Source organism: Lepidochelys olivacea (assembly GCF_965140295.1).
Source record: "Lepidochelys olivacea isolate rLepOli2 genome assembly, chromosome: 1".
NCBI classification, from domain to species: Eukaryota; Metazoa; Chordata; order Testudines; family Cheloniidae; genus Lepidochelys; species Lepidochelys olivacea.
The window spans coordinates 303,146,216-303,172,192 of record NC_140411.1 but is presented as its reverse complement, the minus strand read 5'-3'; the positions used below and the strand labels follow the sequence as shown (position 1 = coordinate 303,172,192).

Sequence of the window (25,977 nt, the reverse complement as noted above, 5' to 3'; positions counted from 1 at the left end):
CTGGGATGATTTAGCTGGGGATTGGTCCTGCTTTGAGCAGGAGGTTGGAGTACATGACCTCCTGAGGTCCCTTCCAACCCTGATATTCTGTGATGATCTAACTTAAGCGTCATTCATTGTTTTCTTCCTTTGGTACAATTTTTAAAATAAATGTAACAACATTTACTAAGTCATTAAATTGTCATACACATTGATCCCTGTAGGCCACTTGCACAGGAGAGAGGCTTGCTTTAATATTCTCAAATATTAATTGTCCATAAACCCAGGAGAATTCAGAAACTTCCTATCCCTCTCACGTTATGTGAAGATTTGTTCCTTGTTGCAAAATGTGCTGGAAAAGTCTGATTCAGAGATTTCCATGTTTTGAGTTGGCAGTCTTTCATTTTCTTTTTAACAAGGATTATTGATGCTTCATGAATATTTACATATTTTTATTTAAGCAAAGGTAAATGGGAAGTATTCACTATTTGGCTTTTGTTTTGTTTTGGATTTGCCTAAATTTGTTCTCAGGAAAGTCTATGTCCAAATTTGGTTGTTACAAACTATAAAAATCACTATTTGCAAGTGTACAGTAGAACATACAAAGGCTTATGCCTTAATTTTGTGAACGTTTCAATTGCATGGAACATACCATCATGGTCCACTGAGCCTTCTGCATTGTTCTGAAGCAGCCAAACAGAACCTTTAGACAGAGACAAAATGGTGGCTGGTTGGCTGCTGTGTTCTCTGCTCATCTTCTTATCAAAATGGCCCAGGGGAAAGTGCACTCTCTGGGAGTCAAATTATGAGTGTAGTCAGTGGGAGTTTTGGTAATAGGACCAAGATTTCACCCCATGAGTTTTAGATTAACCTCTTCTGCTGACTGGTGTTAAAGTGCACAGAACTATTATAGCCCTTATTATTGAGTAAGGCTTCATGCTCTTCCTCTAGGAGGAAGGCAAGTATCAGCTTCATCTCTTTTTACAGAAGGCATAACTGAGTGGTTGCACAAGATCCTTTCTAACAGAAGTAGGCTTAGAGCTCAGTTCTCTATGGATATGTCTACACTGCCGTTAGACATCTGCAGCTGGCCCATGGCAACTGACTCTGGTTAAGGGGCTTGCTGCAGACCAGAAAGGGTTAAAACCAGCCTGGGAAAGGGCTTCCCCTGGAGAATGAGAAGCAAAGGCTGATTGGAAAGGCAGCCACAGCTGGGGCCACTCCCCAATTAGGTTGTAGCTGGCCCTATAAAAGGCCAGTGAGCGAAGCTTAAGACACTCTCTCTAGCTTTTGAGAGGGAAGGACCTGACTGCCTGGGAGCTGAGCAGGGACCTGGGGGAAAGGCAAGAGGGGCTGGGGAGCTCCAGCCTGACAACCCCCCAGGCTGCAGGGCCTTGTGTGGAGCCTAAACCAGGTTCTGGGGCAGCCCGGGGCTAGGCAGAGGAAGCAGGTCCTACACCCTCCCCCTTCCCGCCCCGCCAAAGATGAGTGGCCATTACATGCTGCAGTCGGCCCCAGTGAGCGGGGGCTAAATGATTGGCAGTAGGCACTGAGGCAAGGTGGGATTAGGGGGTTGGCGGTTCCCTGGGGAGGGGAGACCCAGAGGCTGAGGGGGTACTGCTGGGGCAGAACCCCCAGACAAAGTAGCACCGGGGTCCGGAAGGGACACGGGGGCCAGCAGCGGCGACGACATTGGCCTGCAGAGGGTGCTCCGGAGCTGGAAAACTAGCTAATTTGCAGACAGCCATCAGGAGGCACCCCAGGGGTGAGTCATGCATCATTACAGGGCTGTTTATGGTTTTCGCTGCTTATGGGGCTGTTTATGTGGTGGTGGTGTTGGGCCTGAGACCGCAGCCTGAGCTCTGGGACCCTCCCACCTCAAAGGGTCTTAGGGCCCGGGCTCCAGCCGAAGTCTGAACATCTATACGGCAACTAAATAGCCCCTTAGCCTAAGTCCTACAAGCCAGAGTCAGCTAGTGTGGGCCAGCTGTGGGATTTGAATTGCAGTGTAGACATACCATTATAGGGAACGCCTAAGTTTCATCAACTTAGGCACACTGCCACAACCAGTTTGTGGGCAGCGAGACCTACTGATTAGAGCCAGAGTCTGCATTCATGAGACAGGAGTCAAGAATTGGCTGGGTCAGGATATTGGGAAGTCAGAACCACAAGGTAAAAAAAGGTAAAAGTTTTTTCTTTGTGAGATTAGACCGGGGGTCAGCAACCTATGGCACGCATGCCAATTTTTAATGGCAGTCTGCTGGGGACAGCAGTGTGCAATTAAAAATCCTGCCCGGCCCACTCTTTTCCGCCCCCGCCCACTGCTCTCTCCTTGCAGGGCAGGCAAGCTTCCCCCTCCCCGCCTCTTCCCACAGTGTGCTGGGTTCCTACCCCTCCTCCTCTCCCTCCCTGCGGCCGATCAGCTGACGGCTACTGAGGGGAGAGGGAAAAGTGGAGCCGCAGCGCGCTCGCTTTCTCTGCTCCGGCAATGTTGGGGAAGGGGGTGGAATGGGCATATCCCCTCCAGCCCCCTGCTGTGAGCCACTCAGGGCAGGTGACTGGGAACACCCCCATGACCCCAGTCCATACCCACAGCCCTCTGCCCTGACCCTGAACCCCCCATACTCCACAGCCCTCTGCCCTGACCCCTGCACCTCCCTCATACACCCAGCCCTCTGCCCTCACCCCTGCACCTCCCCTCACACCCTAGCCCTGTGCCCTGATCCCTGCACCCCCCCACAACCCCAGCCCTGACTCTGGCACCCCCCCCCACATACCTGGAACCCCCCGCCTGTCTCCCGCACCCTCCTCACACACTCCGAGCCCCCTGCCCTGACTCCTACACCCCCCTTATTCCCACCCTGAGCACCAAACGGGAGCTCCTGCACACACACACCCCAGCCCTCTGCCCTGACCCCCACACGCCCTGGCCCTGACTCTGGCACCCCCCACATACCCAGCCCCCCCCCCACCCCGTGCCCTGACTCTTCCACCCCCACATCCACATCCCCACCCCCACCCTGAGTACCAAATGGGAGCTCCTGCACACACCGACATTCTCACCTGCACCCCTTGCACCAAATGGGAGCTGCCCAGGTAAGCGCTCTACACCCAAACCTCCTGCCCCAACCCTGAGCCCCCTCCCCTGTTCTAGCTCCTGGCCAGACCCTGCACCCCAACCTGCTCCTTCACCCCCAGCCTTGTTCTCAGTGCACTCCCACACTCATCTCAGTGCAGAGAGAGGACGAGAATGAGCCAGAACCAGGGAGAAAGTAGGAACCTACTCTATGTGGACAGGGCCGGGACCCCACCTGGCAGCGGGCTGAGCGGGGCCAGCAGCTGGGAGCCAGCAGATGGAACCCCAGACCGGTAGTGGGCTGAGCTGCTCAGCCCACTGCTGGTCTGGGGTCCCGGCCACCAGGCCTGCTCAGCCCGCTGCCGGTCTGGGGTTCTGGCTGCTGGTCTGGGGTTCTAGCTGCTGGCCCCTTGCCAGCTGGGGTCCCGGCTGCAGGCCCCGCTCAGCCCACTGCTGGCCTGGGTGAATGGAACCCCAGGTCAGCAGCGGGCTGGCGGTGTAAGATCAGCATTTTAATTTAATTTTAAATGAAGCTTCTTAAACATTTTGAAAACCTTGTTTACATACAACAATAGTTTAGTTATATAATATATAGACTTATAGAGAGAGACTTTCTAAAAAACGTTAAAATGTAGTATTGGCACGTGAAACCTTAAAGTGAATAAATGAAGACTCAGCACACCACTTCTAAAAGGTTGCCGACCCCTGGATTAGACCATATTGAGTCCTTAAGGTGGCTGGTGACTTCTGTTTGCTGCACCAGTGAATGTTTATAATGTTCCATAGATGGACTTTAAGAATTCTGCTGAAACAATTTCAGGGCTAGCTGCACCTTGAATCCCTCTCTGGTGCTTCTAAATGCACCTCCTGTCAGGTGTTAGGCCTATAGCCTTAACCTATCTTTGGGAGAATCATGGGATTCCATCTAGAAGAGACTTGGTCTCCTGCTATAGCACCCTGTGTACCAACTGTGATTTTCCCAGCAGAACCAGCTGGGCTTGGTACTTGCAAGACCTCCCTCTGGGAGCTGTGATCAGGAGTTAATACAGTGACCAGGTAGCTTTCTTTTAAAAAAAAAAGTGTTGTTCAATCTTAGCAGTAAGAACACAGAAAAGGATTTAAAAACAACTAAACAGTGTATGCTCATGACTATTTTACCTGAGGTTTACCATCCCCTGAAAGCTTAGGAAGGCCCAGCTGCTTCAGACCCACTCCGCAGGGCCTGCATGTGTTACTCTGCCCCTTGTGAGTAGCTCATTGACAGCTGCTCTTGTCCCTTTTGCCCCGTCAACTTACTTTTTGACAGTATCAAGTCCACTCCCAGCATTGGCAAAACAGCTGTGTAACTTTGGGTTGGAACCAAAAAGTCGTATTTTCACAGCTGGAAGCCCAGGTATTATTTCTTAACCTTCTGACCCATTTACTAGGAGGTGTTTTATCTGAACCCATCGTGTTGTGTTCCTGCTTGTTTCCTGATAGCCCTGTTGTTAAACTAAGCTAACGCATGCAGTAAAATAACCCTGTATTATTATACAGTAAACATTCCCATAAGCCAGTCACACACAGTACTCATACATTAATACAGAGCAGTATTCCTGAATTATTCTGTATCAGCATCATGCCCCGCACACGTGCCATTAGATAAATTGGTATGGTAGAAGAATAGTAGGGGGAAAACTATAGGAGGAAAAAGATTAATAGGCCTCCTTTTGGAACTAGAAAACACTCCCAAATGAAAACTTATGTAGAACTAATATATAGTGACAAAGTTCCGAGCCTTTAAGTGTGGGTCCCTCACTTCCTGGTGGATCCAGGGGCCTCAGAAACTCACTAAGGCCCCAATGTGACCTTCCTTTCACAGTGTAGTGGCAAGAGTCACAGCCTATTGAGTTACTTTCATCACAGGCCAGTATGGGAGATGGAAAGGGGAAATACCCCACAGTTTTTGTTGCTCCATAGAGCTCAGTAGGCACAGTTCAGCCTCCTGAATGGACCAAGTCTTCCTTCCCCTCTCAAGGGGATCTCTGTAGAGCAGTGGTTCCCAAACTTGTTCTGCCGCTTGTGCAGGGAAAGCCCCCGGCGGGCCGAGCTGGTTTGTTTACCTGCCATGTCCACAGGTTTGGCCGATCGCAGCTCCCAGTGGCCGTGGTTCGCTGCTCCAGGCCAATGGGAGCCACTGGAAGCGGCGGCCAGTAGTCCCTCGGCCTGCCTATATATATAGCTTCTGTGTGCCTCAGATATGCACCTTCTCATAAATGAGACAATAATTGTTAAATCTGTATGCATGCACCTACACCAGTGGTGGGCAACCTGTGGCCTGTGGGTGTCACGCAGCCCATCAGGGTAATCCCCTGGTCGGCCGCCGGACAGTTTGTTTCCATTTGCCTGGCTGCCCGCAGCTCCCAGCGGCCACGGGTTGTCGTTCCCAGCCAATGGGAGCTGTGGGTGGCGGGGCAAATGTAAACAAACTGTCTGGCAACCCACAAGCAGATTACCATGACAGGCCACAGGTTGCCCACCACTGACCTGCACAATGCAAAATATTGAAGATGCTTGTGGTCAGACTACATGATCATAGTTGTCCCTTGTGGCCTTAAAGCGCCTTTGAAAGATGACAAAAAAGGCACAAGGATGTAAAGAGGCCACACAATTTTTCTTTTAAGGTAACTGGTTAACAATTAGCTTTATCTCATTCATTACAGCTGCTAGAATAGCAATTAACTAGTTTTGCAAGTTGGACCAGTCATACTTAAAGCAGAAAACTTCTGTTTTCCACTTGATTTTATATTTCACAGCATGTAGCAAAACCAAGCTCACTTTCTTTTCTGTTGTACTTTTGTATTTTGAAATCTTTCCCTGTTTTCCTTGCAAATCACATAGATGTGGATGCTTCCACAGTGACATTGACGCGCACAAAATTATTTTTCTTCTGATAAACTGACCAAAAACCAGACATTTAATTGGTTTGTGGAGATAAGGTTGTAGCCAATGATTTTAGTTTATTATTCATTTATTGTGTGATTATAATTAACTAACATGTAATGTCATATATAATCGTATGTTACACAGAGTTAAATTGTAGGATTATAGAAGTATGAAATTGATCATTAGTTAGATATCTAATGCATGATTATTCCTTCTAAGTACGTGGGGATGAAATGCAAGGCCAACAGGCAGAAAGATTTTAGCTTAGCCATACTAGGTCTTGGAGCTAAGAAATGCTTGACATAAGGAAGTGACCAAAGAATAACCTGATGCCCTAAGATTACGGGAAGAGATGTACCAATGGGTGATACTGCAGAAAAATTAACAGTAAAAGTAATTACAAGATACCTGGTAATCACATTTTTCGAACACATACCCTAACTGCAAAGTGCACCAAGTGCAGAAATGCTAATCGGGTATAGTCAGAATTACATTATAAAAGAGGGTACCCAGAGTGGGAATATTGAGCTCCCTATAGGAAACTCCAGCAGGAACCATCCGTCTACTGATGATCAAACCATGAGAGACCCATCAGACCCTAACACTACTGTTAAGGATGTGAGTATATTTATATTTGTAACTTGTGCATAGGTATGTAGAGAATTTCTATGTGCTTGGGTATTCATAACTTTAATTGTAACTTTAATAAAACTTGTAAAGGAGACTAAACCTTCTACTTGTGAATATATGTGGTCGTCACTCCCTTGGTCCTTGTGTTCCTAGAGACTCTAAGTCTATGTCTACACTTGCAGAGTTTTTTCGCTGACAGTTTTGTCGGTGCCAGGAAAGTGCTAAAAGAAAAATACTGGTTTGTGTTCACAGGCATCAGAGCGTGTTTACATATGCAGCACTTGCACAGCGGATGAGAGGAGTGCACTATGGTAGCTATCCCATTATGCACTGCTCAGGATACAAAGCAAATCATTATTGTGGCAGGGGTGGATATAAGTGTGTGACAGCCGCCAGAAGCAACCAGTCCTGAGGCAGAAGGAGAGGGAGACCCTGACCTCAGTCCCCACCTCCCTCCCTAATTCTGCGCAGCACATTCTGTCTGCCTACCTCTGTTTGTATTGTGGGAGGCAGCCGGAGCATTCCACAATAATGATTTGTTTTGTGTCCTGGAGCAGTGACAGCACCGGCTGTCAGAAAGGAGCTAAAGGGGAGGGGGGGCGCATACGTGCAGGCAGGACTGCTGAGTTTTAAAGAGTAGCCACTCCCGCTCTGCATTGTGGGACAGCTCCAGAGGGCAATTAGACCTGTAAAAGCAACCAAGAGTCTTCACTGGCACATCAGCACAAAAGCATCAGTGCAAAAAGACTCTCGTTGGGGTGGTTTTATTTTTGCGCTGAAACTCAGTAGTTTCAGCGTAAAATATGGATTTCCAGTGAAGATGCTAGCATAGTTTTTGCATAGAAATCTGACTTTTTGTGCTAAAACTGGCAAGTGTAGACCTACTCTCCTACTTGCTTTAGATTTAGATGAACTTTCACTCTGTTAAGCTTCAGAGTAACAGCCGTGTTAGTCTGTATTCGCAAAAAGAAAAGGAGTACTTGTGGCACCTTAGAGACTAACCAATTTATTAGAGCATAAGCTTTCGTGAGCTACAGCTCACTTCCTCAGATGCATATCGTGGAAACTGCAGCAGGCTTTATATATACACAGAGAATATGAAACAATACCTATTCCCACCCCACTGTCCTGCTGGTAATAGGTTTCTACAAGTTTCTACAAGCCATTACCCTCTGATCCCACTGAGAGTTACCAAAAGCAACTACAGCATTTGCTCAAGAAACTTCCTGAAAAAGCACAAGATCAAATCCGCACAGACACACCCCTGGAACCCCGACCTGGGATATTCTATCTACTACCCAAGATCCATAAACCTGGAAATCCTGGGCGCCCCATCATCTCAGGCATTGGCATCCTGACAGCAGGATTGTCTGGCTATGTAGACTCCCTTCTCAGGCCCTACGCTACCAGCACTCCCAGCTACCTTCGAGACACTACTGACTTCCTGAGGAAACTTCAATCCATCGGTGATCTTCCTGATAACACCATCCTGGCCACTATGGATGTAGAAGCCCTCTACACCAACATTCCACACAAAGATGGACTACAAGCCGTCAAGAACACTATCCCCGATAATGTCACGGCTAACCTGGTGGCTGAACTTTGTGACTTTGTCCTTACCCATAACTACTTCACATTTGGGGACAATGTATACCTTCAGATCAGCGGCACTGCTATGGGTACCCACATGGCCCCACAGTATGCCAACATTTTTATGGCTGATTTAGAACAACGCTTCCTCAGCTCTCGTCCCCTAAAGCCCCTACTCTACTTGCGCTATATTGATGACATCTTCATCATCTGGACCCATGGAAAAGAAGCCCTTGAGGAATTCCACCATGATTTCAACAATTTCCATCCCACCACCAACCTCAGCCTGGTCCAGTCCACACAAGAGATCCACTTCCTGGACACTACAGTGCTAATAAACAATGGTCACATAAACACCACCCTATACCGGAAACCTACTGTCCGCTATTCCTACCTGCATGCCTCCAGCTTTCACCCTGACCACACCACATGATCCATTGTCTACAGCCAAGCTCTGCGATACAACCGCATTTGCTCCAACCCCTCAGACAGAGACAAACACCTACAAGATCTCTGTCAAGCTTTCTTACAACTACAATACCCACCCGCAGAAGTAAAGAAACAGATTGATAGAGCCAGAAGAGTTCCCAGAAGTTACCTACTACAGGACAGGCCTAACAAAGAAAATAACAGAACGCCACTAGCCGTCACCTTCAGCCCCCAACTAAAACCCCTCCAACGCATTATTAAGGATCTACAACCTATCCTAAAGGATGACCCAACACTCTCACAAATCTTGGGAGACAGGCCAGTCCTTGCCTACAGACAGCCCCGCAACCTGAAGCAAATACTCACCAACAACCACATACCACACAACAGAACCACTAATCCAGGAACTTATCCTTGCAACAAAGCCTGTTGCCAATTGTGCCCACATATCTATTCAGGGGACACCATCACAGGGCCTAATAACATCAGCCACACTATCAGAGGCTCGTTCACCTGCACATCCACCAATGTGATATATGCCATCATGTGCCAGCAATGCCCCTCTGCCATGTACATTGGTCAAACTGGACAGTCTCTACGTAAAAGAATAAATGGACACAAATCAGATGTCAAGAATTATAACATTCATAAACCAGTCGGAGAACACTTCAATCTCTCTGGTCACGCGATCACAGACATGAAGGTCGCTATCTTAAAACAAAAAAACTTCAAATCCAGACTCCAGCGAGAAACTGCTGAATTGGAATTCATTTGCAAATTGGATACTATTAATTTAGGCTTAAATAGAGACTGGGAGTGGCTAAGTCATTATGCAAGGTAGCCTGTTTCCTCTTGTTTTTTCCTACCCCCCCCCCCCCAGATGTTCTGGTTTAACTTGGATTTTAACTTGAAGAGTGGTCAGTTTGGATGAGCTATTACCAGCAGGAGAGTGAGTTTGTGTGTGTATGGGGGTGGGGGGGATGTGAGAAAACCTGGATTTGTGCAGGAAATAGCCCAACTTGATTGTCATGCACATTGTGTAAAGAGTTGTCACTTTGGATGGGCTATCACCAGCAGGAGAGTGAATTTGTGTGGGGGTGTGGAGGGTGAGAAAACCTGGATTTGTGCTGGAAATGGCCCACCTGATGATCACTTTAGATAAGCTATTACCAGCAGGACAGTGGGGTGGGAATAGGTATTGTTTCATATTCTCTGTGTATATATAAAGCCTGCTGCAGTTTCCACGATATGCATCTGAGGAAGTGAGCTGTAGCTCACGAAAGCTTATGCTCTAATAAATTGGTTAGTCTCTAAGGTGCCACAAGTACTCCTTTTCTTTCTGTTAAGCTTGAAACTGTTACTCCCAGAGCCGAACCCGCGGTGGTGTAATACCACATTACCTTGTAGCCTTTTATTTAAAGTGAATTTTGTAATGTAAATATAGTCACTTGTTTTTGACCTAAACTAGTTATTTAAGTGGAGAAGAGAGGAAGAAACAGATTGTTTAAAATAAACTGATATAATTTTTGGTTTTGTAGTTGTTTCACGTGTAGGCTGTGATTGCTTGCCTCTTCTCCCCCAGATGTTTTCTTGTAAAAGAACATCGGGGGTCATTTTCTTTTCTTTGTGGATGACTGCTAACACTGTGTTTTTACTGCTATGCTTCCCATTGCACTTCTGAGAGTAATTTTTAAGTGCTTATATTTGCAAATATATTGTAACTTGGGGCTTTCTGCATATTACTTGATGGGATTCTGCAGGCTGCTTGATAAACAGTGTCTTCTAATGTGCAGGCAAGCATAGGGAATCAAAATAACATTTATATGTAGAGAGCAATCTAAATAGCATCTCTGTTCCATATGTTGTAGTACCCACTAGAGGCTCATTATAATCTTGGACCTTTTGTGCACCAAACACTTCAGTCCAGATAATGCTGTGCTCCATCTGCCCTAATCTCTGAGTTGCACAATGTGAACTTCTTTGTACTTTGACCTGTTATGTACCAACACTTGATCCTTGCTATTCTGTGCAGTGTTGTGATTTTAAACAAGTTTTCTGTACTAAATCTCGAGTTAGCAAGGTTGCTGTTTTATGATGATCAGTTGTCTATTACTTGTTTTTACATTTTAAAAAAAAAAAGACTAATTTGTAAACACTGTGAAAAGGGCACACATTTCCAGGTTATTTCTGTCTACCCTTGCTATTCAATAATTGTTCCTGCAGCAGCATTTTCATGTGCTATGACTTGTTAATATATACAAGGTGCTTCTGGCTGGTTATCGATCCAGAATATGTGCTTGTTGTTGAATTGTTTGAAGTCCTCTAATTTATTTACTCCCCGCCCCAAGGAATGACTCTTTGGAAGGGTAAATACCTAGCCTGTTCCATTGACACACTAGCCACATTTAGGCTAGTTCCCTGCTGGCATAAAATCTACAATTATTTGTGTGCTTCAGGAGCTACATAAACTCTTCTTTATGTATTTTGGGAAGCAGAAGAACTTTCCAGTGTGAAATTTTGAAATCAAAGTATCACAGAAGGCTATTAGATTTTAAACTCTTCTAAAACTTTTGTTTTATTCACTAATATTAATCACTTCTTGTGACTATTTGTATGGAGAGATTTTTTACCAGAATGTATTTTCTTATTGTCCTGAAGTTTTTTTCTGTGAAATTTAATAAAAACCCAAACTGCTCAAACCCATTATCACTTAATGATAATGATAATGTTGTGAAACATCATAAATCTAATCTTTCTATAAGTATTTTGATACGCTATCTTTTGTTGTTGAATTTTTATGTTAAGAAGTTGTTTTGTGCATCAGACTTGCAAAATATCTGTTTAATATGGAAACTGAATTATCTTTCATTGCTCTTAGAGTAAAAAGCCTAGTAAATTTCTATAAGCTGTGCAAATAGTGTCCAAATAGTTATGATTAGAGTTCGTTGGGAACCAGAAATTCCATTCTGTGGGAAATTCCTATATATATATATATAATAAAAATTCTGAAAATTGTCAGTTTGGGACCAATGAAACATTTAGTCTTGAGTAATGGTTTTAAATTCATATACAGTATTATATACAGGTGGATTTGATTTAAATCACTAGTCAGGAAGACTTGATTTAATCATGGATTTCTACATAAAAGTGCATTCTTGTTGGTTGTTGTAACCTTAATACATATTCTTCACAACTCAGATAGATGTTGGTTTCATTTTTAGAAGGTACACACTATACATTTTTAAAGTGATTTATTTTGAAAATTTTTCAGATTAGTTTTACAGCTATGCCAGAAAATGAATGATGGTTTGGTTATTTCGTTTACTAAAGGTAATTGAAGCAGATATTTATGAAGTCATTGGGAGGTGAACTATCTCCAATTCAACAGGTTAATGATTAGTATTTGGAGAATTTTCTTGCCATGCTGTATTAGGAAGAGAACATCACCAGACAGACATCTAAATTAACTAAAACAACATTATGTATTCTGGATTTTTTTCTTCAACAGCAAACATGTAATATTTTAGCAAAACAAGCATATGCATTTTTTAATTTAGTTAAACATCCAAGTTTTTTAAAATCAGGTTTGTTTTTGTTAAAATTGTTTTTAACTAAAAGAGTTAAATACATTTTTTTTTCTAAAAAATATTTCAACTCAACTATGTCAGCCAGGTCATCATGAGAAACTTAAAATATTGGCTTCTCCAGCTAACTCAGTCGTCTTCACCTTCATTTTCCTGTGTGTTCATAATCTGGAAAAGAAAAACAAGCTTTCCTGCTTTTTCAGGTCCCAAACGATTTTTCAATTTGGAATGAATTAGTTCAAAGGAACAAAATATTCTTTCTACACCGGCAGAAGAAGCTACTACTGTTAAAAGTGAGATTACCACTTCAACAGTCTTGTGGATCCAAGTGCTTAAGTGATATCCACCAGTTCACTGGTGTGACTTTCTTTAAAACATCATCAGCAAACATATATTTCTTGAATGGTTCACCCTTAGCTCTGAAGTTTATTATAGTTGGCATTATGGAGGGAGGATTGCTGGATGTACATGTCCATGTCATAGCCAGCTCCTTTTCTTCAGCAGTTAAGGTTTGATCCTGTACGGAGTATTGAGAATATTTGCAAGAAAATGAGCTGGGAATAGTGCTTGTCCCATTGGTTTTATTTTTTTAATGCTTGTAATTTAACTCTGTCATTGCATATTTTTCTTTTTAAGATCTCACTCAGTTTCTTCCAAATTTCAACAGCGTCCTCAATAAAACAGCTATTTCAAGGCTACAGAAATAGGCTTCAGGGTACTCAGAATCTGTTCAACATTTCTCTTAAGCCCAATGTTGAGAACTTTGGCTGTGACAGTGCCATCTATTTTTTCATGACTTTTTTCACAAACTGTCATCAGATTAGGCCAGTTCTTGATATAGTGCTCAAAACAATCCACTAATGAATTCCATCGCGTGTCTTGTGGGAGAGTTAGCTTGGTTACTCCCATTTTTTCAGAGCAGCTGCTTCAAAGTGGTTGTTACGGAAATATTTTGCAATTTCAACAACATTAGCCTTTATTTCTGGAACACTGAAGTCTTTGGCTAGGAGGTTCATCAAATGAGTACTGCAACTGTATGTTAGCTTCGGACTCTCTTCTAAATAATTTCTTCTCATCTTGGATACATTAGCAGCATTGTCTGTGACCAAGCTGCGTACTAGACATTTGAATTTCCCCCCCAGTTTGTTATAGCTTTTACTGCTGCTACTTGTAAGTGTTCTGCTGTGTGTGCATTTCCTGATGTATCAATTGTTTCTGTAAGGAAGACATTCCCTTCTTCTGTTGTCACACAAGCACGTACAACAGGATCATTGTGGACATTGCTCCACCCATCAAGACTCAAGTTAATAATTTTACCCTCTAGACCTCTTGCACACTGCTCAATTCCTCTTTTTATACACTTTATCCAGCAATTTGCCTGCGACATCTGCTCTGTTGAGTGGACTGTATCCTAGTCTTAATGACTGAACCATATTAATGAAGTATGCGTTCTCAGTTATACAGAAAGGAGAGTTTGTTGCATAAACAAACTGGGCAATATTTTCATCAATTACCTCGTTTTGTAATCTGATGGTTCTTATGACAAATTTATCTATGGCTGTTTCTGGATGATGGAGATTTTTTTTTTTTTTTTGGCTACAGGTGATATACTGTGGCTATATATGATGTGACTGAAACACTAACATTGGCAGGTAACTCTGAAACTATAGAAAATTATGGTGATCTTGAAGGTGGATAGTGTTCAGAATCCTGTATGTTGAGGATGGATTCTCCTAAACAAAATAAGTCAGTGCAGTTATTTAATTATTATTACCATACCGCTCATTTAGTATTACTCATTGCATGCACTGACATTCAGTACTACTTTAAAGGTGAAATCATAAAAGGAAGATCTGCCTATTTCAGCTATTTATTTTTTATCACAACTGCATCTAAAATGATAGTACCATAGAGTAACAACTATATTTTTTGCTCAAACATGAGAATTGAAGAATAGTCCAGAAGGAAGACAGGCAGTCCTTAAGAAAGAAGTATGAAATAAAAAAGTTTATCAATCTGAAGATCCTGCATGTTGAGACATGTTCCTTCCATCATATTCAACACAGCTTTCTCCTGAGAAGAAACACTTCTCATGATGTTGTTTCGTACAGGCAAGCAGGCCTTGCATTTCTTTTTTGCACTGTTTGCATTTTGCATGCATGCCTCTTACCCACAGGTAGAGGAACTTCATTAAAATATTCCCAAACTGTGTCTCTTTTATGGGGTGCTGCCATTATAGGTTTTCCGTTCTAGTGAGAGATCTCAAATCAATGAAGGCTACACTCAGAAAGACCTCAAGACTTCTGGAATATGCTGCTCAAACAGTTTTACTTTTGTTTCTACTGCCTATCCCTCCCTTCTCACATTTATCTCCAGACTTCTTTTCCTTGTCCTGATGTATTCTGCCCCCAACAATCTTCTGTTCATTGAACTTTTTGAAACTTTGCACTTTTAGAGAGAGGTAAGGGATTAACTCTGTGTACACAAATTTGCAGAGGACAGTAGGGTTGTGGTCTGTTATTTCTCACCTCTATATATTATTTATTTATTTATTTTAAAACATTTTTGCTGTTAACAAGCATGTTATCTCTGGAGAGACAAATCCACAGTTTGAGAACTGCAAAACTAAGCATCTCTGATGGTATCTTCTAGACTGAACACTAGGTCCCATTGGGTAGATTAACCTAAATCGATTCAGAAGCCCCTGGAACCCCATAAGATTGGGGTCCCTAATCCATGAACTCTTGGAACTCATTTACAAAATTTTTCTTAAACATTACATGAATATATTGCCTCCTACTATAGAATTAGAATTTTGAATTCCTATTCGATGATGAGATATCTTTGAGCTATAATGTATCTTATCTAAAACTATCTTTAGATAGATTTTTTTCTCAAAAAGCATTTTATCAAAAAAACTGATTTAAATTAAAAAAATCCTGTTTTTTATTTAAATTGATTTTTATCCACCCTAGAGTTCTCTTATAGTGCCTGCTCCTAAAACTCCATATTCATTTTCACCTTGATTCACAAGTCCAAACCTAAAATTCTGTACTGTTTGTACTCCTACTGTGAAAGTTATCGATCTGCTCACATATACTCTTAGTTGCTGTCCATATGCAACTAACATATACTCTTAGTTGTTCTGGGCAGGGGCTTGATGTGAGATGCCCTGCTGCTCCCATTCCATTAATATTACAGGTCCTACAGAAAATCTGTCAGGACAGAACTCTAATCATCCTTATTGCTCCCAACTGGCCGAGACAGTTCTGGTTTATGGATCTGCTGAAGCTCTCAGCTTGGCCACTTATTAAAAATCTGCCCATTTCCAGACCTTCTAACACAAAACAAGGATACTTTTGAGCATCCCAGTCTGGAATTGCAGCTCAAAGCCTGGTATTTGGATGAATATTGGACATAGAGTGCTAATGTTCCAGAATGGTGCAATCCATTCTCAATCAAAGGAGGAAAGTCTACTAGGAGATGTTATTCAGTAAGATGGAGGCGTTTCCTCTTAACTTGCGTTGCTGAGCCCATCTTCAGAATCCTGCTGGGTCCCTGCTGTGCTGGAATATTTATTTACCCTTAAGTCTTTGAGTCTCTCTTTAGTTCTCTTCAGGTTCACTTAGTAGCAATCAGTGCTTTTCATTCTCCAGTGGATAACTGCATGATCTCCATTCACCCTGCTACAGCTACATTTTTAAAGGGCATGAGCACTTTGTAGCACCTTTCCAGCATTAGTAAATTGAGGTCCCATTGGGGCATGAGCTTTCATTCTTTTGTTTCTCACTAAATCTCCTTTCAAAGCTCAGGCCACAGAGCATGTGGCTAATCTGTTTATGAAAGTGGCCTTTCTCATTGCCATAACATCAGCCAGAAAAGTCAGTGAGTTGGGGCACTCATTGTGGACCTGCCATATACTATCTTCCATAAAGAGAAGGTCTTGCTATGGCACCACTCAAAGTTTATCCATAAAGTAGTTTCTAAGTTTAATATGATGAATCAAACCATCCACTTGCTAATATTTTTTCCTAAACTGCATACCTCTGATGGAGAGGATGCGTCATTCTCTGGACATCTGAAGGGCATTGGATTTTTCTCTATGAAGAACAAGAATTAGTAGGCACCTAAACTGTTAGTTTCTGTAACAGAGAGCTCAAGAGGTCAGGATATATCTTGATATATATAAAGTGCAGAGACTTTCAAAATGTATATCTGGCTGTATTATCCTCTACTACCAACCAGCTCACATCTTTCCCTTGCAGGGGGTGAGTGATTATTCCACCAGAGCACAGACAATCTCTACTTCATCTCTGAGAGACGTATTGCTACTAGAGATATGTAGGCAGCTACCTGGTGCTCCTTGCTCACCTTCATGAGACATTATGCTTTGGTTAAGTCTTCTACTGCAGATACAGCTGTGGGAATAGCAGTACTTTAGTCAGCTATCACTTCTGTATTATTGCACCCACGTCCTGTTTGACCACTGCTTGTTAATCTCCCATGTGTGGAATACACACAGAGACCATCACTTGTAGAAGGAATGGAGGTTACTTACTTGTAACTGGAGGGTCTTTGAGATGGGTGATCTGTATCTGTACTGCACTACCTGCACTCCATCCTCTTTCTCTGGATTTGTAATAAGAGTAGGAATTGGAAAGTCATCAGTACACACTGTCCTTTCTACCCTCTGGAGCACAAGGAGAGCTATGGTGCACATGTGGACCAACAGACGCTGCTTGCAAGAAAATTTCAGATTCAGGAGCATGGTGCTCATGTGTGGAATACAGCTAGGGACCAAACATCTTGGAAAAACTTCCAATTACAGGTAAGTAACCTCCATTTACATATAAAACGAAATCATAGCATGATTTTCAGAGACTAAACTTGACTAACAGGTTAACCTCCAGTCTAAAGAAGTTTATCTCACCCAAAGTTCTCTCCAGCATTAATCCTGGGGAAATTCTGCACCACTGCGCAATGCAGAATTTGCACAGAATTAATGTTCTACATAGAATTTCATTTTTCCCTGCAGAATTGGTGCTGCAGAACTGCTGGCTGCCACTAGGGGCCACTGGACCCAGCAGAGACCAACTCTCCAGTTTGTAAATATAGGACACTGCCAAAGGGGAGTGAGAGGGGGAGCTGGAGGGTTCTGGGCAGCTGCAGTTCTCAGCACATCCTGAAGGAAGGAGGAGGCATGCAGCAAACTCCATACAAGCCCGGGACCCAGCATCGGACTTTTTCTCTCTTGATCCCTGGGCTCTGAAGGGTAGGGGAGTGTGGTTGTCTGGGCTGGAGTGGCACCCTGCGGCTAGGCTCTGGGGATAAGAGGTGTGGGTGTTTGGACTGGGGGGGTTCTGAGAGCAGGGAGTGTGAGTGTTTGGGCTGGTGAGGGTGCCCTGTTGCTGGGCTCGGGGGGAGGGTGGGGAAAGAGGGGTGTGGGGGTCAGAGCCTGAAGCGGCAGAGTTTTCCTCCAAGATGTGCCCAGCTGACAAATGATACACCAAGACGGAGGTGCCCAGCAAAAGCATAATAGAGAAACAGGAACTGGGTTGTCGTAGGGGTTTCTTTATACCTGTGCACGTAGGGGAATCTTTTTTGTATTGTATTGTTATGGACTTGCTCACAGATATTTTGAAATAAATTACCCAAATAATTGAAACGGGTATGGTTATATAGTGTTGTTTTGACAAATAAAAGATGCAGAACTTTAAATTTTTTTGGTGCAGAATTCCTCCGGGAGTATCAGCATTTCCAGTGAAGCCTGGTTGAGATCACACTTTCATGAAGAAAATTTGCTGTCCATTTACTTCCTGGGTGAGGGATACTGGGATGTCATCTTTGTCTTCCAAATATAGAAGAGCAAACCTTTAATGTGCACCTCAAGATATGGTTCTCTCCTTCCACCATTTTTCTTGTTAGTTTCTTTCTGAAGTTCTCACAGTCTTCTTGTTTTCATTCAGTTCAGACAAGTGATAAGAGACCTGTTGTGAACAAGGTGACTCAATTTACATGTAAACAGATAGATGGATACGCATCTCTTGTCTGACAGAAAATCTGTTTTTCACCTTTACTGATGACCAACCCCCAGACACAAACTTTAACAACATATTTTCAGCGTATATGCATAACTCCTTATGCAGCATCAATATATGTGTTTCTCAATGATATTGATGACCAGTGTGACACCAATTTTCATTTAAGAGATCAGATGACATGCTTTTTGTGAGCTAGAATGTACTTACCAGACTCAGGACATTTCTGTAACCCAGTGGTGGGCAACCTGTGGCCCGTGGGGTGCACGGAGCCCATCAGGGTAATCCTCTGGCGGGCTACAAGTTGGTTTGTTTATATTGACCGTCCACAGTCATGGCTGCCTGCAGCTCCCATTGGCTAGGAACGGCAAATTGCGGCCTGCCAGTGGATTACCCTGACGGGCTGCCTGCGGGCTGCAGGTTGTCCACCACTGTGTAACCCTTCTGCATCCTCTTTCTACTTAGCTTTAAGGTTCTTGAGTCATAGTATGTTTGGCATGTACTGGGAGGAAGTGAGCAGAGTGCCCTGCAGGACTCCTAAGCTTGTAAGGCACTATTGTGGTGGGGAAATTATGCTTTATGGTGTGATTTAGGGAGCAAGGAACCCAATAGAGTTTAGGGGTATGTCTAGAGACAATGGGCTTGTCTAAATTGGGATGAAAAATGTATCCACATTTTAAAACACTAGTAAGTTGTATTTTAATGTATTAGTTGGACAAGATAAATGCTAGTGGCAGCATAGTCTGCAACTCAACAACTTTAATGTGTGTTAAAGTCTGCACTGCCTTATCCACATTAGAGTTTTAAAATGTGATAACGGGTTAGTAACAGCCTTCGAACAATACATCTTTAAATTCTAAACTAGGAATTTGTCTTGACTATCTCCATGTTTCCCCAGGCTCCTTTGCTTTCATGAATTAGATAACCCAATTTTCTGGCCTCACTTTGCTCCTTAAGTTCTGAATCTTGACTCCTGCTTCCTTTCCCAGCTTTGCCTCCCTGCAAAACTTCTAAATGCCAGTGAATGCATTGTGAGCCTTACTATGTCAGCAGGAATCATGGATCTGATGTATACTCTATTTAGGTCCACTTCAGCTCCTGATAATGTTAAACAAAACAAATGCAAAAAAGGGAAGCATATCTTGTACTGGGGGCAGGAGGCAGGTGATTCAAGGAAGCTCAGTAGGGAGCCAGGAGGGTTGCATGCTCTACCGGAGCGAGGAGAAACCTGAGGCTTTTGACTTCTGCAGGCATCTTAAGCTGGGTAGCGAAAGAAGGAAAGTGCTGGAGACGTTGCAGAACAACTGTCACTGGAGCCAGGGGACTTTGGAATCCTGTTACTTGTATTGAGCTCAGCTTCTGGTGGTGGCTGCTGTTTTTCCATGAGTCACATGTACGCATGGTAACATACAGTACATTCTTAAAGCACTTACATCTCGCATCAAATCCCTGAAGCTTAGTCAGTGACTGACAAAAATATTTATTCCTCCCACCCCCAAAGTAATTAGATAGCGACTGTGATATACATTGGGAATGCAATATTTTGTCTTAACGTTTAGTTTTGCTCTTAAGTCCTTTAGTCATGCTGGTTATTAATTATCTCACGTAACCAAGAGTGTGTGAGGTGCTTTAAAACACAGATAAGACATGGTCATAGGCCAAAAAAGCTTACAAACTAGTATTAGGCATGAAGCAACAAGTGGGTAACAAGACATTAGGGTGGGCTTGTGTAGGAAGGACAGGGGAAACACCAATAATATTATGTAGTTGGTGAAGGCTAATGCATATGTTGATGGATTAAAGAAGTTTTTTTTTTAATGTATTTGGATAGTTTCTTGTAGGTATCACAGAAGTGTATCTTCAAGATGGATTTAAACAAGGAGAGGGTAGTAGTCTGGCAGAGCAGCTTACAGAGGGTCATCCGTGCATAGGAATTGGTGGAGCTGGTGGTGCGGGAAGTGCACAAACAGGGTACTAGGGCTGACACCGCTGGAGGAGTGGAGTGGGCGGGAAGGGACATAAGAGCCAAGACTGGATATAGGGAGGTGTAGAATTATGCAGGGCCCAGAAAGTGATGCAGTGGAGAAGGGGGAGCCAGTGAGGGGACTGATGAAAGAGGGTGGTATGACATGGTTGGTTTGATGGGCAAGGAAGGTGATCTCAGAGGCTGTATTTTGTATGGAATAGTTCTAGGAGTGAGTTTCAGCTGATTCAGCCAATGGTTTGTTCTAAAACAATAAGATGGAAATACAGTATTTGTTAAATTTGTTTAGGATCAGTAAGTTTTTAACTTTGTGCTTCACAACCTGTTTCAGATACTTTGCAAAAGTAAATGAAGCAAATTGAGAATGATTTCAGAGAAAATGAGTTAATGAACTCTAATGTACAGGGAGAAAAGTCACTGAATCATGGAGGTAGACATATTAAATCTGTACATCAGTTATGCCTCTCTTATCACCAAGTATCACAGATGGTGATAAAGATCCACATGAGGAAAATCATTTGGAGAAGAGTTTTAAATCTCATGGAAGGCTAACGTCAAGAATGATAGAAAAGATATTTCAGTCTTTTGGGTGAAAGATCTTATCATTGATAAAATATTGAAATCTGTAAAGAATTCAAGTGAACATAGGCAGTGAGTTACATGGGCCTGTGGTGCCCGTGCTCCACCAATATTCAGAGCATGGGGGCCTGGCTCCACCAATGTTTGGGGCTGGGCCTCTCCCTCAGCTCTGCCCACTGCCTCCGCTCACCTCCCTTGGTTCGTCCCTGGGCAGCGGCTGGCTGCTGTTCCCCGCGCAGTTTTCCCTTGCTGGCTGGCTCCTTTCATGCTGTGCCCACCAGCACCACTCTGGCTAAAAGGGAGCGGGGCAGGCTGAGGTGGCTGCCGCTGCTGTGGTCTGCGGAGGGAGGAGGCACATGTGACATGATGGCAGCCCTCCCCCTGGGCCCTGACCCTTCACCAGTCTTGCACCCTGAACCCCTCATCCCCGGCCCCACTCTGCAGCCCTCAACCCCGCACCCTCTGCCCTAGACCCCTCCCACACCCAACCCCCCATCCCAGAACCCTCACCCCCAGCCAGAGCCCTTATGCCCCCCACACTCCCCCACATTGTGCAATGTAGGGAAACTGTTAAACGCTTACTGTTTCCAGTCCATTTTTACATTATTTAATAAAAAAAATATCGGCTTACAAGGCAGGTGTGCGGGAGACTTGGATGCGTTCTAGGCACCACCAAAAATTATACAAACCTGGCGCCCAAGCAAGTGAAAAACGTGCTTATTTATTTTGCAGAGCTGGCTCTTGTTACACAAGTTTAATACTTTATGAAGCTACTCTTCCATGTCTGGGACAGAAATGCAATTTGTAATATTATTTAATTAAATATACTTTGACTGTCTTACAAGACAAATAGTCTGTGTAGCACAACTGTGTTTCTGACAAGGAGTGAACAATAAGAAATTATAATATGTAACTTTAAAAATTCTAGGAGTACTTGTGGCACCTTGGAGACTAACAACTTTAGCTGTAGCTCACGAAAGCTTATGCTCAAATAAAGTTGTTAGTCTCTAAGGTGCCACAAGTACTCCTTTTCTTTTTGTGAATACAGACTAACACGGCTGTTTCTCTGAAACCTTTAAAAATTCTGTAGTTAAGAAGATTGAACCAAATTATTAAAAGAACTACAATATTTTCCTCCAAAAATACTTTGTTCATTCCACATAGTCATACTGGATGACTCTAGACTTCAGAGGAGGGCCCAGTCTATTCTCCTAACTATGCACAAATAACTCCTATTAAAGTTAGCAGAGTTGCACACATGGCGAGGAGAATAAATCTTATGTTTTGAGAGTTCAGTGAGTTAAAATGCTTCTTAAAAAGTAGCTTTTAGTGCTCTAGAACAGTGGTTTCCAAACTTGTTCCGCCGCTTGTGCAGGGAAAGCCCCTGGTGGGCCGGACCGGTTTGTTTGCCTGCCGCATCCGCAGGTTTGGCCGATTGTGGCTCCCAGTGGCTGCGGTTCGCTGCTCCAGGCCAGTGGGAGCTGCTGGAAGCGGCATGGGCCGAGGGACGTACTGGCCGCCGCTTCCAGCAGCTCCCATTGGCCTGGAGCAGCAAACCGCGGCCACTGGGAGCCACGATCGGCCGAACCTGCCGACACGGCAGGTAAACAAACCGGCCTGGCCCGCCAGGGGCTTTCTTTGCACAAGTGACGGAACAAGTTTGGGAACTACTGTTCTAGAAATATGGTATACTGAAAGTGCTGAAGGTAAACTTGATTTAACCAGAGAAATGGGCAAAACACAGGTATAAATATCTTCACTTTGCTCCCCCAGTGTGCTTCAACACTGGGTTTCAGGGAACACTTTTAGGGATGGAGGGGTATTTCAGTCATATTCATCCAGTCATTTGTTTCTCATCTGTGAGAGCATCAAAAAAAAAAATGTGCTGATTGTGCTGGTGATCTGTGTGAGAGAGATATGGACACATGTAAATTAGCAACTGGACTGAGGCCATCAGTTGTATTTAATATATGAATTGCTCTTCTGTAAATGCTGACATATTGCTTGGTTTTGTACATGACACAAATGTATTAATCCCAAGCCCAAAATCATGAATCAAGCATCCTCAAAATTACAAGTGACTCAAAGTTAGATATTTTTTAAAAATTAAATTTATGTTTTTGGTCTGTTTCCTGATTTTTTGAACTCCCCCATCCACCTCCTGTGTGTGTAATTTTCACACACACACACACACACACACAGTGTTGCCAACTCTTGCAAATTTATAATAAATAAAATGATTTTGGCCTTAAGTGCAGAATCTCTCACTTCAGAACCAAACGGAGATTGGGCACCATACAAACACATAGTAAGAGACAGTGCCTCTCTGAAGCGCTTACTGGTACTGCAAAGCATGGTGATGAGTTTGTGATATGGGAGTGGGAACTGGGACTCACCAAATTCCTCTCATATAAAATCTACCAACTATCTATTAGATGGAAACAGAAATTCAAACTGGATGATTGACAAGGGAAAATCTGTGTTGCTTTTAGCAATGCCCTGAGGTAGCCAGTCCCCATTAAGGGCTAATGACATACCTTTGAGAATGAGGCTTGCTTTCTGGAAAAATAAGTTTATAAAATCAAGTTCTGACTTTTTTGGAGTTTGCACAAGCAGGGTCTTTCACACTGTGACAGTTTAAGACAGGAAGCCTGAATTTAATATGGTGGACAAGTGTAGTCAGTATATGGATTCAAAGAGTGAGGTGATGTCGTTAAAATACCAGGCAAGGAAGATGCACTTAGCAGCTGTGTTTTGTGTGGAGTGGTGGGTGATGGGATGTTACAAGGATGAAAGAGGATAAAGTTTCAGGAATCAAGACAGGAGACTTGGATATGAAGTGGTGACTTTAGAATTGAAAAGTCTATTTCATCACCAGCCTACTGAGTTGTCCAATCTTACACTCTGCTTTTAACTTATTAATGTTTTGGCAATAAATCAAGGAGTTACAGCAGTGCTGTATGTCCACGTGACTTATATGACTAATTACATTGGGCTGGTGTCTGAAACAATTGCAGTGGTGTTTGCTACACACTTTGTGTATGTGTTACTGTACGACGTTGGGATGAACTTTTATGTCCTGTGTTACAAAATGAATTACATCTTTCATATGCATAATCTAACTCTTTCTCTTCTTAGCCATAGATTTCATAATCTCCAATGGCAGGGAAAAAATATTTGGAAACACTGACATTATACTCTGATTCATTATGCTCCAATTTATTGTTTCCTTATAGTCGATAAGTTTTTGCTACAGATACATAACTGGGTTTTATCTGGCTATATTGCTGTTAACCAGTTTCAGAGTAGCAGCCGTGTTCGTCTGTATTCGCAAAAAGAAAAGGAGTACTTGTGGCACCTTAGAGACTAACAAATTTATTTGAGCATAAGCTTTCGTGAGCTACACTGAATGTATCTGATGAAGTGAGCTGTAGCTCACGAAAGCTTATGCTCAAATAAATTGGTTAGTCTCTAAGGTGCCACAAGTACTCCTTTTCTTACTGCTAACAGTTACATTAAGCAAATGGCTTGACTATTACTCATTATTATCAAACTTACTTCTAAAAGTAAAATCCACATAAAATGGTTAAAATAGATAAAAAGTTAATGAGAGAATGCCATACATCAAACTCCTTTTGTCTATATCAGCAGATACATAACCTCTGTTTTAATCACTGCACGTTTCTGACTTTTTCTTCTGTTGTATACATTCATCTTTTCATAGCAGATGCTGAGGAGCACTGACAAATTATAGTTCATTGATCAATAAGAGTTCATTGCTTGATTATGATGAAAAACCCTGCTATTATTTCAGACTTGTTTTTACAGCGTTTCTGTTTTCTTCCTTCATCTTTTCAGATTATGGCACAGGCTCAAGGCTTGGGGAGGAGATACATTAAAGCCTTTTTTAAAGGCTTCTTTGTTGCTGTTCCTGTGACAGTGACTTTTCTAGATAGAGTGGCCTGTGTAGCAAGAGTGGAAGGAGCATCAATGCAGGTAACAAAGCTTTATTTACTGTTAAATTAAATCCATGTTTTTAGCAAGGCCTGTGTCTCAATTTTAAATAACTGATAACCCAGTTTTAAAGGTGGAGGGTGCAGCTGAGAAGGATTCTCTCTCTCCCCGCCTTCCTGATATTGTGTAGTAAAATGAAATGTATGGACAGGGCCTTACGTCATGGAGTGGTCTGCTTTCTAATATGTCACACGGGTACTCTGTAGTATGGCAAGAAAAGGCTCTTGGGAGTAAAACTTCACAGAATACTATAATTCCAAGGAAAGCAAAAAGGTATTTTTTCAACAATAGATCTTGCTAAAATTTTGGCAAATCCAGACATGCTCATTTTACAGTAGTAAAAATTTCAGTGTAGAATTTGGGGTCTGTGGAGGAGGAGTTTGTTTATGAAATGTTCTATTTAAAACACTATGCATTTTAATTTTAAAAGAAAAAACAACTATTACCAGACCTATTATTACTCATGACTGTGTACAGGTATCATTTCAATAAGGAACCTGTGGAACTAGTTGCCGGGGAATGTTGTTAAGGCCAAAACTACAATGGGGTTCAAAAAAGAATTAGATAAATTCATGGAGGATAGGTCCATCAATGGTTAGCATTGCCAACATGGTCAGTGATGCAACACCATGCCTTGGGTGTCCCTAACCTCTGACCACCAGAAGCTGGTAATGGACAACAGGGGATGGAACACTTGACGATTGTTCTGTTCGTTCCCTCTGAAGCGCCTGGTATTGGCCGCTGTCGGAAGACAGAATACTGGGCAAGATGGACCATTGGTTTAATACCCTGTATGGCTGTTCTTATATTGTTAAGCTGGAAAATAGATGGCTTGAAATTGTGCTAACACTTATTTTATTTATTGGGAAAGTGATAGTCTAGTGGGGTTATAGTGTATGCTCGTGATATATAAACTGGTGTACTAAAGCACATGAATATTCTGATATTTTTTGCGGTGTAAAGGGACATTTAAAAGGAAAGAAAAAATTGTTGCTACTGAAAACCACCGCTGCTTCCCCTTACTGTGTTGTTGGGACTTTTCAAATGGATGCTGTTTCAATTTTGCAATTCTGTCAGAGTGACTCTCTTTGTCCGTTGCTTCATTGCATTCTGATGACCATATTCCAGTGTGTGTAGCTGCAGTACCTA

At 42.9% G+C, this 25,977-nt stretch overlaps 1 protein-coding gene across 6 annotated transcripts in view; it reads left to right on the top strand.

Moving 5' to 3' along the window:
• Positions 1-25,977, top strand: part of IMMP2L (inner mitochondrial membrane peptidase subunit 2) — an 844,357-nt gene that overhangs the window by 12,247 nt on the left and 806,133 nt on the right. For 5 of the 6 annotated variants that reach the window (XM_084646927.1, XM_084646926.1, XM_084646923.1 and 2 more), the window contains exon 2: positions 24,673-24,810. In XM_084646927.1, coding sequence (XP_084503053.1) covers positions 24,676-24,810 — 135 coding nt within the window. In that variant the 5' untranslated portion in view covers positions 24,673-24,675. Of the gene's footprint in view, positions 1-17,945; positions 18,034-24,672; positions 24,811-25,977 lie in introns of all 6 variants that reach the window. The other variant, XM_084646924.1, reaches the window with a different exon arrangement.